General features: G+C 44.1%; 1 protein-coding gene across 1 annotated transcript in view; it reads right to left on the bottom strand.

Annotated features, from left to right (window-relative positions):
• Positions 1-14,912, bottom strand: part of Heatr1 (HEAT repeat containing 1) — a 49,060-nt gene that overhangs the window by 25,656 nt on the left and 8,492 nt on the right. Inside the window, exons 9-19 of the mRNA XM_008849088.2 lie at positions 14,770-14,877; positions 13,271-13,388; positions 10,059-10,166; positions 9,131-9,226; positions 8,682-8,770; positions 7,417-7,628; positions 6,462-6,583; positions 5,455-5,646; positions 2,513-2,696; positions 2,117-2,253; positions 1,282-1,474 (exon numbers count right to left, since the gene is read on the bottom strand). Of these exons, the coding sequence (XP_008847310.1) occupies positions 1,282-1,474; positions 2,117-2,253; positions 2,513-2,696; positions 5,455-5,646; positions 6,462-6,583; positions 7,417-7,628; positions 8,682-8,770; positions 9,131-9,226; positions 10,059-10,166; positions 13,271-13,388; positions 14,770-14,877 (1,559 nt within the window). The remainder of the gene's footprint in view (positions 1-1,281; positions 1,475-2,116; positions 2,254-2,512; positions 2,697-5,454; positions 5,647-6,461; positions 6,584-7,416; positions 7,629-8,681; positions 8,771-9,130; positions 9,227-10,058; positions 10,167-13,270; positions 13,389-14,769; positions 14,878-14,912) is intronic.

Raw genomic sequence — 14,912 nt, 5'->3', positions numbered from 1 at the left:
GGCCGGCCTAGTCTACAAAGCTTTTCAAACCAGTTGGGACTATAGGGAGACATTGTCCAAAAAAAAAAAAAAAAACCAAACAAACAAACAAAAAACCCCAAACCCCCCCAAAAAACAAAAACAAAAAAACAAATCCTAAAGCAAATTCAAAGGTCACCAGGTTTAAAAGTCAGGTTCTAGAATTTAAAATATTTCAAATCCATGTAATTTAAGGAAAGTTTCTTGGAATGTTTTTCTTTTTTGTCTTTTTGAGACAGTGTCTCCCCGTAGCCCCAGCTGGCCTGGAACTCGCTATGTAGACAAGGCTGGCCTCGGACTCACAGAGATCTGCCTGCCTCTGGCTCCTGAATGCTGGGACTAAAGGCGTGTGAGAAGTTAAGTTCTTTGGCCCTGCTATTTATAAACAGGGACATATACTATTTAGGGGTCACTACCTTAGATGTTAAAGGACAGAAGATCCCTATACTGCCAAACCAGAAAACTAAAATACTTTTTAAAATTTATTTTTATTATTTTACTTTTATGTGTATGAGTATATTGCCTGCATGTAGGCAGGTGCACCTGTGTTGTGCAAAGCTTGAAAAAGGTCAGAAGAGGGTGTTGGATTCCCTGCAACTGGAGTTACAGACAGTTGTTAGCCTTGTGAGTGCTGGGAATCAAAGCTGGGTTCTCTGCAAGAGAGCCAGAGCTCTTAATGGCTGAACCATCTTTGCAGCACCTCCCCCCCACTTATTTCTAAACAAAATATATATGTCTTCTGGAAAGTCTATAGGCTTAAATAGACAACTATCTTTTCTTCTTAAAATTTTTATTACATAGGCTGGGCATGGTGGTGCATGCCTTTAATCCCAACACTCGTGAGGCAGAGGCAGGTGGATCTCTGTGAGTTCAAGGCCAGCCTGGTCTACATAGTGAATTCCAGGACAGATGGGGCTACAGGGAGACCCTGTCTCAAAAAGACCAAAAAAAAAAAAATTTTTTTTTATTACATTTTTATTTGTTTTCTGGGCCTGTGTGTGTTCCACGGAACATATGTGGAGGTCAGAAGACAACTAGCAGGGGTCAGTTCTCTCCTTCCACCATACAAGTCCTGGCGATCAAACTCAGGTCATTATAAGGTTTGGCACCAAGTACCTTTTACTCTCTGAACCATCTTACCCACCCACAGACAGCTATCTTAAATGTTATCTCTGTACAGTGGAGTAAAAGGTAAAACTCTACACATGCATATGGGGAGATGCCTATAACAATAATTTAAAAATTCAGTATGACTTATAATACCTGGAGATGCAGTAGACACGAGTTTCTGTTTCCACTGCATGTTCTGAGAAGAAAGCATCACAGAGCCTATGTAAAGAGCTTGTGTCTGCAGCTCTGACTTCACACTGCAGTTAAGTGGGTTCGAGAGGCTAGAGCCATAGGTCCACAAGACAGAAAAGAACTTGAATAACGCAAGAACATCCTCTAGATGTACCTAATCAAAAGAAAGTAGAAAGAAAAGTGTGTGTCTTACTAAAACAAGTCTCAAATCTTTTCACTAATGTACAATTAGTTATAAGACACCAGTAATTTAATGAAATGTGCTTGTCTAATCACTACTTCAATACTTGGTTTTACCAACTAGGAAGGATGCTAATGAAGAGTGATATTAGAATCCTACCTAGAACCTTGCACTTGAAAACACTGAACAGAGAGACAGGGCACTAACTGAAAAGCAAGGCGAGAGTGGGTCTGTGAAGCAGTGAGCAACAACGACGGCTGTGGAGGGGGGCAGAGGGGAGAACCCAGCAGCACGGGGTAAGCCACCTCACGACCACAGCTTCTGTATAGTATCTTTGAACATTCAGTCACATTTTCGCCTGTGTGGGGTATTTAAAAGCCAGGCAGGCTGCTGGGATTCTTACACATGATGGCCCATAGCAGGGAGGTAGTGGTGCCCCTCTGCTCAGTGCACGGCATGGTGCTGGGATTACAGTTGCTGTAAAGGGCTGTGCTCAGCAGGGCATGCTCTTTACCACTGCAAAGTGGTAATTATTAGAACTGCAGACATAAAATGCCTACACTTGGAGGCTATTTAATAAATGAAAGAAAAAACCTACAGGGGCAAGTCAAGTACCTTTATGATAAGTCTCATCAGAACCCTGAAATGCATGGCCTCGGAGCCCCCAAGGAGAAGCTCAAAGAGCCCAATGAGCAAGAACAGGTAGTGTCTGCTGTCCTCCTCCATCTGCTCGGGATCCCACCACGTAGCACCTGCGGGCCATGGAGACAGAGCTACGGGTAAGCCTACTTAGAATGCTCGACAACTTCCCAACTCTCATCTTGAGGCCAGATGCGGTGGCGCATGCCGTTAGTACCAGCACTCAGGAGGCAGAGGCACGCAGATCTCTGTGAGATTGAGGCCAGCCTGGTCTACATACCACAGAAAACTGGGGCTACAGAGAAACCCCGTTTCAAAAAAAAATTCAGTTTTGAGGAATATCACAGATAAAGATTCACAATTGTGCCTTACCTTTAGGAAAAGATTTTGGAGCCTTCAGTGCAAAAATAAAACATTTGAGGGAAAACACAAGTAAAACAGAGTCCTCCACAGCAACCCTCTGGGCGCTGTGGAGCTGCTCTATGTAATGCACCCACAACTCCTCTGGCAAACTTCGGTCCAACATCAGTTCCAGATGCCATTCTGAGGGGATCTCCTGCAAGAGTAAAGGAGACAAAAACTAGCTCACCCTCAAAGTAGTTCTGAACGTGGCTTCTTAGGATGAACTCTAACAGACTCAGGGGTTGCTCTGAGGAACTACAAAATCTGTCTATATGCATATTCTGGGAGGGAGTGGACTAAGAATTTCATACAGCTATTGTGTGTGTGTGGGGGGGGGGCAGTGGTGTACCTTTCAGACGGTCTCTTACCGAGCCTGGAGCTCGCTGATCCAGCTACAATGGCTGGCCTTAGTCTATCTCCCTGGTCCTGGGATTACAGGTGCACAATACCGCACCTGGCTATTTTATATGGGTGCTGAAGATTCAACTTGGGTCCAGATGCTAATGCAACAAGTACTTTATCAACTGAGCCATCCCCCAATCCCTTTCATACAGATTTTAAGAGAGCTCTATTATTGTTCACAAGAAAACGTACAAGAGGGTCAGTGAGATGGCCCCGCCACTCCATCTGCTAACCTCAGTTCCGCCCCCTAGACCTACCTGGTGCAGGGAGAGAATCAAGTCCTAAAAGCTGTCCTCTGACCTCCATACTCATACGTGGCACATACATGCATGTACGCTCATACCCACACACACATAACTAATGTAATTAAAAAGAAAACAACAAAAAAACACCTTTTTTGGTGGGGGGTCTTTTTGAGACAGGGTCTCCCTATAGCCCCAGCTGTCCTGGAACTCACTATGTAGACCAGGCTGGCCTTGAACTCAGAGAGATCTGCCTGCCTCTTCCTCCCTAGTGTTGGGATTAAAGGCATGCGCAACCATGCCCGGCAAAACCAACTTTTTTAAAAGAGAAAAGCCACAAGAGCTAGGCATGGTGGCTCATGCCTTTAATCCTAGCACTTGAGAGGCTGAGGTAGATTACTACTGAGTTTCAAGTCAGCCTGGGCTACACAGTGAGCTCCATGTCTACCTGGGTTTCAGAGTTAAGACCCTGTCTCAAAAATCAAACAAATAAACAAAATACTCCAATATGCTAAACATGACTTTATACTTTACCTTAAGACACTATTCCTAAAAACCCTACTCACTTAAATTCTATGACAAAGAGTAAGAAAAAGCTGACTTTTTTTTTTTTTTTTTTTTGACACAGGGTTTCCCTGTAGCCTCAGCTGGCCTGGAACTCGATATGTATAGACCAGGCTGGCCTTGAGCTCACAGAGATCCGCCTGCCTCTGCCTCCCAGGTGCTGGGATCAAAGGTGTGCCACCATGCCTGGCTTGTATCACTTCTTAATGTATGAAGATGCACTTTAAACTCACACAATCTCAGCTAACAATGGCTATGACTAGAGTGTATTAAAATGCTGAGTACAAGTAAACGTGAAGATGGAATTCACAAACAGCCCTCTGATGCCACATGACAAAAAAGCAAAATGCTGCTGCACAGGGCAGACAGTAAGTAAGCTCGTTACCTTCAAATGGGGTATCAGGTACAAAGGTAGACTGCTGAAACGTCCTTTAGTAATGCTGTCAGAGACAAAAGCAGATCAGGACGTCCATATCTGTAGTGGTTTGAATGAAAATGTCCCCCATAGGCCCCAAATATTCGGATATTTTGTCCCCAGTTGGTGGCACTGTTTTGGGAGGTCTTAGAAGGTATGGCCATGCCGGGCGTGGTGGCACACACCTTCAATCCCAGCACTTGGGAGGGAGGCAGGCGCAGGCGGATCTCTGAGTTTGAGGCCAGCCTGGTCTACATAGTGAGTTCCAGGACAGCTGGGGCTATAGGGAGACCCTGTCTTAAAAAGACCCCTTCCAAAAAAGAAGATGTGGCCATGCGGGAGGGAGCACAGCACTGGGGTGGGCTTAGAGAGTTCTTAAGCCTTGCCAGGTCTCAAGTATGCCTCCCTGCTATGGTGGACTGTTAACTCCCCTGGAACTGTGAGTTCAAATAAACTCTTCCTGCTATAAGTTGCTTTGGTTAGTGTTTCTATTGCAACAGAAAAATGACTAATACAGTATCTGTATCTAATTAGAGTTTTACACGTTTTTTTTTGTTGTTGTTGTTTTTTTTTTTTTTTTGGCTTTTTGAGACAGGGTCTCCCCGTAGCCCCAGCTGGCCTGGAACTCATTATGTAGACCAAGCTGGCCTCAAACCCACAAAGATCCACCTGCCTATGCTCCCAATTGCTAGGATTAAAGGCATGTGCCACCATGCCCTGCCATTGAGTATTACACAGTTTTAAATATACAAGATCTTGGGCCTGGAGAGATGGCTCAGTGGTTAAGAGCACTGGCTATTCTTGCAGAGGAACTGGGTTCAATTCTCAGCACCCACATGGTAGCTAACAACTGTCTGTAATTCCAGTTCCAGGGGATCTGACGCCCTTTTCTGACCTTCGTGGGCAGTGTGTAACACAGATTACACACATGCAGGCAGTACACACACACACACACACACACACACATACAAACAACAAAAAAATTTGGATATTTCAATATACAAGATCTTTTAGCAAATACTAGAACAAAGTCCTATTTTGTTCAAGCACCAGTACAGAAGGCAAGTCTGTCCTTACTGAGGCATTTAAGTGCAACTGCAGTAATGAGCCAGTAAAGGGTGGGGCCATGACATAAAGCCTTCCAGCCTTGTCACCTCATCCTCATGTATGGCACTTACATACATGGGAAGCCACTACTCCCAGAGAGCACCGCTAGGCTTCTGGGCTGCGGTTGCTACAACAGGCTATGGTCTTACTCAGTGTCCACTCTCCTTGGACACCAAACGTACCACTGCAGTCATGATGGTCTTGAGCTTCTCTACTTTCTTCTGTAGCAAACTGAACACTCTTACAGTGGATGGAAAATGAGTCTCTCTGAGGGATGAACAGCAGGAGATGAGCACAGACATGATCACATGGAACGTCACTTTCTGCTGCAGGGTGTAGGACTCCTTTTCCCCGGCACTTATTAAATCTTCCACCTTGAGAGAGAAGCACACCCCCGTTACTGGTTGGTCTGATTTCATGACACAAGCTTTTCTACCTCAGGCCTCTCTTGGTACCACGTCTTACTTATAAAGTAAGTGACAAACAGAAAGCCTTTTTAAAAAGCACTAAGCATTGATTACTAAACAATTCTTTTAAAGTCTCAGAAATTATTAATGAACATAATTTTACTTTTTATTTATTTTTTGTCTTTTTGAGACAGGGTCTCCCTGTAGTCCCAGCTGACCTGAACTCACTATGTAGATCAGGATGGCCTGCCTCTACCTCCCAAGTGCTGGGATTACAGGCATGTGCCACCATGCCCAGCTAATTTTTCCTTTTATTTATTTTTTTGTCTTTTTGAGACAGGGTCTCCCTGAAGCCCCAGCTGGCCCAGAATTCACTATATAGGCCAAATTGGTTTATTTACATAAGTACTTTTCTCTTCTTTTAATTACATGCTGCTATTTTAACAAAAAGACTTTACCATTTTAAATAGGAAAAAAAAGATTTAAGAGCAAAGTATTCTCACTAGTCTAAAAAGTGATATACAATTCTGACTTCAAATAATCTGCAGAATATGTCAAATTAGCCCAGCATTTAGGAGTTCAAGGCAGAAAGATCATGAGCTCCAGGCCAGCCTGGGCTCATGTACCTCAGCCTTACCCCCAAAAGACAACACAAAATTACCACTGTACTTGCCTAAAGCAAAACACAGTGTTCAAGAATGAGAAAATATATTTTCTAACAGAGAACTGGGCGTCTGGCAACCCAAGAAGGAATGTCCAGGGCACGGGGATGATACACTTACCATCTTCAGCGCTGAAGAGGGTTCTCCTGAACTTATATTGCCAGCCAGCAACTCAATCATCTTCTGATTTGCTATACCAGTTAGTTTTCCAGACTTCCTGCTTTTAATCACATTTTCAAGAGCTGTAAGAAATGTGAGTGCAGACAGGCCTCAAATTTATATGTCTCTGACATCCAGATAAAGAATTAGGCAAAGTAACAAATTTAGGTAAAAATTTCACTATTTCTCTTCAAAGGCTTGCTTTTTATTTTATCCAATTCTGAATGTGTCAATGAGTCAGCTTCCTTGTCATTGTAGACTTTTTATTTTAGCAAAACTTAAGAATCATGCTGATATATAACAAATATAACTTCAAATATCAAAAACAGCATATTTTCAATAGACTTACCTTCTTTTTAAAATGTATACTTATTTTTTCTTAAAAAGAAAAAAAATCAAACAAACAGGGGCTGGAAAGATGGCTCAGCGGTTAAGAACATTAACTGTTCTTATAGAAGACCCGGGTTTGAATGCCAGCACCCACATGGCAGCTAACAACTGTCTATAACTCTAGTTCCAGGGACCCCAACAGCCTCCTCTGTCTTCCACAGGCATTGCATGGTATGGGCACACTTACATACATGCAGGCAATATATGCATACACATAATAAAAATAAATAAAAAAATTTTTAAATCCAAGTTGTTATAATAACAAAAACAAATAAGGGTCTGGAGAGATGCTCAGTAGTTAAGAGCACCGGCTGCTCTTGCAGAGGACCCGGGTACAGTTCCCAGCACCCACATGGCAGTTAACAAGTCTGTAACGCCAGTTCCAGGGGAACTGAGGCCCTCTTCTGACCTCCGTAGGCTTTGCAATGACATGGGTGCACTAACATACATGTAGGCAACACATTCACACACACAAAAATATTGAAACAAATAACCAACCAACAAACCCCCAAACTGATGGTCTCACCCTCTTTCCAGCCTCTTAATAGAAAATGCAGAGAACAGATTCCTGACTTTGATAAATGTATAGCAAGCTTCATGTCAAGAGAGTCCATGTCATCGTTAGTAATGACCATAAAGGGCAGCAATTGTACAACCACCTGATTTGACAACTGGTCACTTTCACCCAGTGTCTCTTCTTTAATCAATACATTTGCTGCCAGTTCCAGCACCCTGTACCTAGAAGACATGCAAGCACATGGGTTGAGATGTGTAAACTTCACGTCAGCAAAATCATCACAACATTGTTTCAGCTCAACTGGCAATAGCCTGCTCTAACCAAAATCCTGCTCACAGATACCACACACCACTTTGATTCCCAATCGCTAGGACTCGCAGGAGAGATGGCTCAGCTGGCAGGTGCCACCAAGCCTGACCACCTCTGTTCAATGCCCAGGAGCCACAGGGTAAAGGAGAGAACCAACTCCCACAGGCCGTCCTCTGTCGCCCACACCGACACAGTGCAACATGGGTGCACACACAGAATACACACTGGCTGTCTCAATGGCTGTCTCGGGTCAGGCATTAAAAAGAGCACACCCCATCTGATGGATCAAAATGCTGTCTGTGTGCGAGGAGCTGAACTACAGGCAGAGTGTGCTCTCCAGAGCTGTCACTCTTTCCTGCAGGAGCCTAAATGAAATGACCATAGCTCATCACAAATTCTCTACGGAACACATCACATGCTTTTGAACTTTAGTCATATTTGGTTTTCATTACAAAGTAATAAGCGGAAAACTAGAAAACCTCCCACCTCAAAATTTAATATTGCATATTACATAATATATTTTACATTTTATTTTTAAAAAGTCCAAAGATAGAAAACAGCATTAATGCCATAAACACACATAGACTAGCTTTACAGTTCAGGGGAACACTACATTAGGATCCTTTCTATACCGATGCTCCTGAGATGGCGCAGTAGGTAAAGGTGTTGCCTGCAGAAGCCTACCAACCCAAGTCTAAGTCCACCACTGATATAAAGGCAGAAGACGACCAACTCCCCAAAGTTGTCCTTGGACGTCCACACGTGTTGTGGCACACATGCTCATGGACACACACACACGCACTCTCAAAGAAATAAATAAAATCTAACGATTAAAAAAAAGATTGTTCTACTCCCATGACCAAAAAGCCAGTAAATGAATTGGTCAGAAAAGTGAAAAAGGACACTGTGAACTGGACACAAAACTGCAGGTTCACAAGAGTGTGAAAGGAGAGAAGAGCACATACCATCCTTTATTCTTCGACAGTTCCGCTCTTTGAAAGAGATTCAGAAGATTTGAAACGGTCACTTCTGCACTGAAGTGTTGCTGGAAAGTCTGGAGGGGGAGAAATTGTGAGTAAGTATTTACTTGCTCCAAATATGTAAGGTCTGTCCGTCCTGAAAGTGGTAAAATCGTGAAGAATTCCTCCAGATCATCCCAGCATGACTTCAGAGTGCCCCGTGGCCCAGGGACAGCTGCTGCTGGAACGCTCACATGGCACATTCCCTCTAGTAGAGCTTCCTTATGCATCACGCTGTGCAGTCTATGTTCTGAGAATCCCACACCAGACTTAGCACTGCTCTCAATGAACTCGTTTCCGAGCAAACTCTTGCCCAGGAACAAGGATCGTGTGAGAACAGCAAGAAAACGTTCACAAAGCAGACCTCCAAGACCGCAGAACCACCATGCACTCACCTCGAATGCACTCAGCGCTGAGAAAGCAACATCTAAATTGTCATCGCTTAATCGGGTTAAAACAGCTTCTTTTATGAAAGACTCATCGATGCCCTCCTGAACAAGAAAAAAATGCAAATTAATTAAGCTGTTGTTACAAAGCTCAAAAGGACCCATGTTGGAAAGGAAGGCTCTGTGACAAGCACTCCGGAACACCAGTGAGAAAATCTAGCTCAGCCCTGGAAGAGCTCAACATACCAGGACCAGATCACCTCCAATGGGCCTTCATGGATTGATGGTTTGTTACAAACTTCGTAGAGTTTTACTGAGCATATAAAACATGTCAAATCCAAATGCCACTTCTGTATGAAGATGACCTTGTTAAAACAGAGAGCCCAGAGGGAGACGACAGGCTGTTGGGATGGCCAAGGGTAAAAGCACTTTCAACAAAGCCTGATGTGAACCCAATCTCAATGACCTATATGGTGGAAGGGGACAACCTACTTCCACAAGTTGTCCTCTGACCTGTGTGAGCACACGCATGTGCACACACAGTAAGTGCTGAAACTTTTGAAATTAACTATAGCTCCTTAAAATAGAGAACACATAAACTAAAAGTATAAAAATTTTAAAACTCAATAAGGCAGATTTTGATGTGGTTATTGTTTGTGTTTTGAGACAGGGTCTCCCTATAGCCCCAGCTGGCCTGGAACTCACTATGTAGACCAGGCTGGCCCTCATTTCACAGCGATCGGCTTGCCTCTGCCTGCCAAGTGCTGGGACTAACCTGACCCAGCAACAAGGCAGATATTTTTTAAAACCATAAAAAACCCTCCAACTTATCTGTAATTATATCAATTCTTGGTGGTAACTTCAATTTCTTGTTCTAGAATCAAGACTACTTATCATTAAGGGAAAGCAGTCATAAGTGAAGGCATCGGGCACAAACCTTTGATGTTTTCATGACTTTTTTCAAGTGATTAATGGCCAGAAGTCTCACAGGAGCCAGTGGGTGGTTCAAACTGAGCATCAAAGATGTATCAGAATCCTCTAAAAACTGTAAGTCCAAGAAAATTATTGAATGATTGCACTTAATCTGAGCAGCATATGACACAAAAAAATGAAAACATACAGTTACAAACCATTGAACTTTAAAACAAAATCACCTGCAGAACACTGTATGAGTTACAGCACACGAACACAGCAGGGTTGACCATGGTGTGCTGCATGTGTTTATGTGGATGAGGCCTGGGTTCGGCTGGTGCAGTGATGCTCTGAGTACTGTCACTTTTCATAGTCATGTTACCCCAGCCTAGAGGTTCTGATCCAGCACCTCACTGATGACAGAATGCAGCTCAGATAATAACAGAGATGCTGCAACCAGGACAACACCTGACACATGAAACCACAGGACAGCCCTGACCAACCGCAGACTTGGAAATGTACCATTAAAGCTGATAGTCTGATTTCAGGAAAAAGTATCTCTTGGTACTTAAAAAAAAAAAATTATGTAAGATCTTCTGCTTAATCACCCAATTTCCAGTATAAACATTTTGGCTTGGATCATCATAAAACTTTCTTAAGATTTATCATGATCATGATCTACTTTAGTCAACTGTTTAAACTACCTATAGTGGTCTGAATGAGGAATGTGCCCTCTGGGCTCACATATTTAAACCCATGTTGATCTTTGGTTGGTGGTTGTGCTGGAAGCTTTTGTTTCAACTTGACACACTTGGGAACAGGAAGCCTCAATTAGGGATTTCTTCTCTTGGACTGGCCTGTAGCCATGTCTGAGGCATCTTCTTGATTGTTGAGTGATGTGGGAGGCCCAGCCCACTGTGGGTGGTGCCACCCCTGGGCAGGTGGACCCGGGTTGTATAAGAAAGCAGGCTGAGCACAGGCCAGGGGAGCAGCCAGTAAGCAGCGCTCCTATGGTCTGTGCTCCAGCTCCTGCCTCCAGGATCCTGCCCAGAGCTGCCGTGATGGACTATGAGCTGAGGTGAAATGAGCCCTCTCCTCCTCAAGCTGCTTTTGGTCAGTGTTGTGTCACAGCTATCCAGAAAGCAAACTAGGACAGAGAAGGAACCACAAGTGGGGCGCAGCTCTGAGGGCTTTGCCACACTGCTTCAGGACTGTGGAAGCATCTGGAACTTTGGGATGGAAGAGCCACTGAGTGCTTGGAATGTAAGTGTTCTGTTCTATGAGAACCTGGATGATAGCACTGAGAGAAAAAAATGGTGGAGGCCTGCCTTGTGAAGTCCCAAGGGAAGCAGAGTATCAGGGCTGTTTGTGGTATTTTGGATTAAGAATCTGTGGGAGTAAAACCTTTGTTTTCCTGGGACAGTAGATTCTAGTCAGCTGGGGCTGAAAAATCAGCTGGGATTGAGACCAGCCTCACTGAGGTGAAGTCTGGAAGTGTTTCCTCAGAGTACACAGTACAGAGGGGGCCAAGGCTACATCTTGAGCTAGAGCTGGATTTGGGAATGTGAAAGGGTCTCCCAGGTGGTACTGGTTTTGAAGGCATGAAGGGGTCATGGGGAGAATCTGAGGCTTGGTACCACATGTGGTCAGGAAAGGCCACTGGTGAACATGCAGCCTCAGCTGTGGTGAAGACCTCAGGATGCAGTAGAGATGCCAGGACTGTGTGGTGACGAGGACATCAGGTGTGATGTGGAGCTAGCCCAAGCCTATAAGACAAGCTGCCTGTGTTGTGGATGGCAGAGCCAGAGAAGTGGAGCTGCCCAACCTCCTAGAGCCCAGAGGATACCGAAAGAAGGAGCATGTGACTTTATTTTACTGAAGCCCACAGTTAAGAAACTATGGATTAGGCTGGGCATGGTGGCATGCACCTTTAATCACAGCACTCGGGAGGCAGAGACAGGCGGATCTCTGAATTTGAGGCCAGCCTGGTCTACATATGAGTTCCAGGCCAGCTGGGGCTACAGGGAGACCCTGTCTCAAAAAGACCAAAAAGAAACTCCGAATTATTTTAAAGGGACACTGAGCTTTTAAAGTATGGGAATTATTATTATTATTATTATTATTATTTGGTCTTCTTGAGACCACCCAAGTGCTCGGATTAAAGGCATGCACCACCACAACCCGGCTTTTAGTATGGGAATTTTTATGGACTGTGGGACTTTTAAAGTTGTACTATGTTTTATGTTGTTATATTATTAACATAAGACCTTGGAAACAAGAAATGGAAACGTTATGGATTAATGATGATGTGTTCTCATGTCAAGAGAGGACCTCAACTGGGGCATTTCCTTTACCAGACTGGCTTGCAGGCATGTCCGAGAGACATTTTCTTGACTGAGTAATGTAGGAGGGCCAGCCTAATGTGGGCATGGTGGTGCCACCCCTGGCAGGTGGTCCTGAGTTGTCTAAGAAAGCAGGCTGAACACACACCAGCAAGAAGCATTCCACCATGACTGCTTCAGCTCTGCCTCAGGTTCCCGCCCCCAGGTCCCTGCCTTGGCTTCTCTCAGTGATGGAGTGCCGCTTGGAAGAGTAAGACGCCATAAACCCCTTCCTCCCCAAGTTGGTTTGGTTAGTGTTCTATCACAGCAACAGAGAGCAAGCTAACATGGTGGTGTGGTCTGGGGAGTTATGAAACTTTTAGGTGGAGCCTTGTTGGAGAAAGTACACAGCAGGGGCTCTAAGCTGACGGCCTGGCCCATCTGCACTTCTTTCTCTGCATTCTGTGAGGACGGCACTGTGATCTCTCAGATTCCTGCTTCAGCCGTGACGGTGACCTCTAACCCCGTGGAGCTGTAAACCAGAATAAACCTGCCGCCTCATGTTGCTCCTGGTCACAGTATTTTATCACAGCAACAGGAAAGCAACTAATGCACAGCCGCATGTGGCTGCGGGCTCAGCGCTGTGGTGAGCCCAGGATGAGCTGCACCTGGATCACTGCCGACTGACAACATAGGTGAAATTCCCAATGTCCTCCTGAAGTCACTGCACTTTCCCTCAGGTATTTCATTCCCACTCTGGAGCTGTATTTCTAGAAACTGGGCAAACTGTATGAAACCTTAGCTCGCTGAAGTTTTCCAAAGGGGGAAGAGGAGAGAAAAATGGCTGGCTGGAGCTTGTCAGACAACCCATAATACCAGTCTCCTAACTGCCTTAACAGCACTGGAGACAACGTACCTGATACTTTCCTCCACTTGTAGAAAGAGAAATAAATTGGTGGAAAAGCTCCTGTTTTTTAAGCCCTGTGATCTCTTTCAGGTGTTCCTCTAATACAACATCCAGTGTCCTGGGGTATCTGGAAGAATTACAGCTTGCTCAGTATTTTTGATACCATTTTACCACACAAGTACAGACATAAAACAAAATTTTAAAAATTACTCAGTGAGACTTAATTTTAACAAATGCTGTATACATAAATGTTAATGCTGATTAAGCTTGTTTCTATCACAATAAGAATAAAACACTCTGGAGCTGGAAAAACAGTTCAGCTGTTAAGAGCACTGCTGCTCTTGCAGAAGACCCAAGTTCAGTTCCCAGCACCCACATGAGGCAGCTCAAATCACCTCTAACCAGCTCCTGGGATCCAACACCTGCACACCCATACACACACCCACATAGACACACATGTTCAATTAAAAATAACATTAAAGGGGCTGGAGAGATGGCTCAGTAGTTAAGAACACTGGTTGTTCTTGCAGAAGACCCAGGTTCGAATCCCAGCACCCACATGGCAGCTAACAACTGTCCATAACCTGTGTACTCTCTTGTTGCCCCTTTGAAGCTGAGGTGTTAGACCAGAGCCTGCCTCAGGCTCAGAGGATGCCCTGAGTATGAGTGACTCTGCACACAGAACTCAAGAGCATCTTCACTGTTTCTTACAGCTCGGAATGAACAAGAGGAGCAAGAAGAGAAGCGAGAAATTAAGAGGCGGCTGACTCGCAAGGTGAGACAGTTCCCCGTGCCCAGACCCACTTGCCACACCTTGCCTTCTAGTGGCCTTGGGGTCTTGAGGCCACTTTGACCCACAGCTCTCCGACTCTCTTGGATCCCTGGGGTGGGGATCAACTCAGCTTCCTCACTCTGAGATTTTTGGGCAGGTGACATTAAGTCCTACTTGATTTGTGGCACTCAGCTAACCCCATACAACTTGGTGCCTAGTCATGTTTCAAATTAAAATAGGTATATTGTATTTTAAAAGAAATTCATTATAGAGAGTAAGTGTAGCCCAGTGGTGGTGTATATGATTTGCACACATAAGACTCTGGGTCCAATCCTGGCACCCAAAATGGTTATATTAACTCCCCCAGATCATAAGGAATTCAATATAAAAATTAGTAGTTCCAGGGATCCAACAGCCTCTTCTGACCTCCTCGGGCATTGCACGACATGGGTGCACTTACCTACATGCAGGCAATACATGCATACACATAAAATAAAAATAATAAATAAAAATTTTTTAAAAGCTTAAAAAACATTAAAAACAAAACCATCTATTAAAAAATTATATTCTCTAGACCCTCCACAAGTCCTATTTCCCCTTACATTTTAAATATATTTCATTCCAAATATAATGTCTCTTCCTGAAAAGGAAAAAGTAAAGTCTATTTACAACTCACTAAATTAAGATGTAACCTGCGATTTATTTCTCTACCGAACATGAGCACACACCAACTTACTTGCTTTCTAAAAGTCTGATGACTGGAAGAAACACCTCATTCAGCAAAGTCACCTTGTCGGCCTCAACTTTCTGAGAACTGTATGAAATATATTCTTCAAAAAGAAGGCTTTAAGAGAAAGCAGAAATATCAGCAGATCTGGA

The sequence above is a fragment of the Nannospalax galili genome, unplaced genomic scaffold (genome assembly GCF_000622305.1).
Source record: "Nannospalax galili isolate Female #2095 unplaced genomic scaffold, S.galili_v1.0 scaffold1145, whole genome shotgun sequence".
In the NCBI taxonomy this organism is placed as follows: domain Eukaryota; kingdom Metazoa; phylum Chordata; class Mammalia; order Rodentia; family Spalacidae; genus Nannospalax; species Nannospalax galili.
The sequence above is the reverse complement of the archived record's forward strand: the minus strand, read 5'-3'. Positions and strand labels throughout refer to the sequence as shown.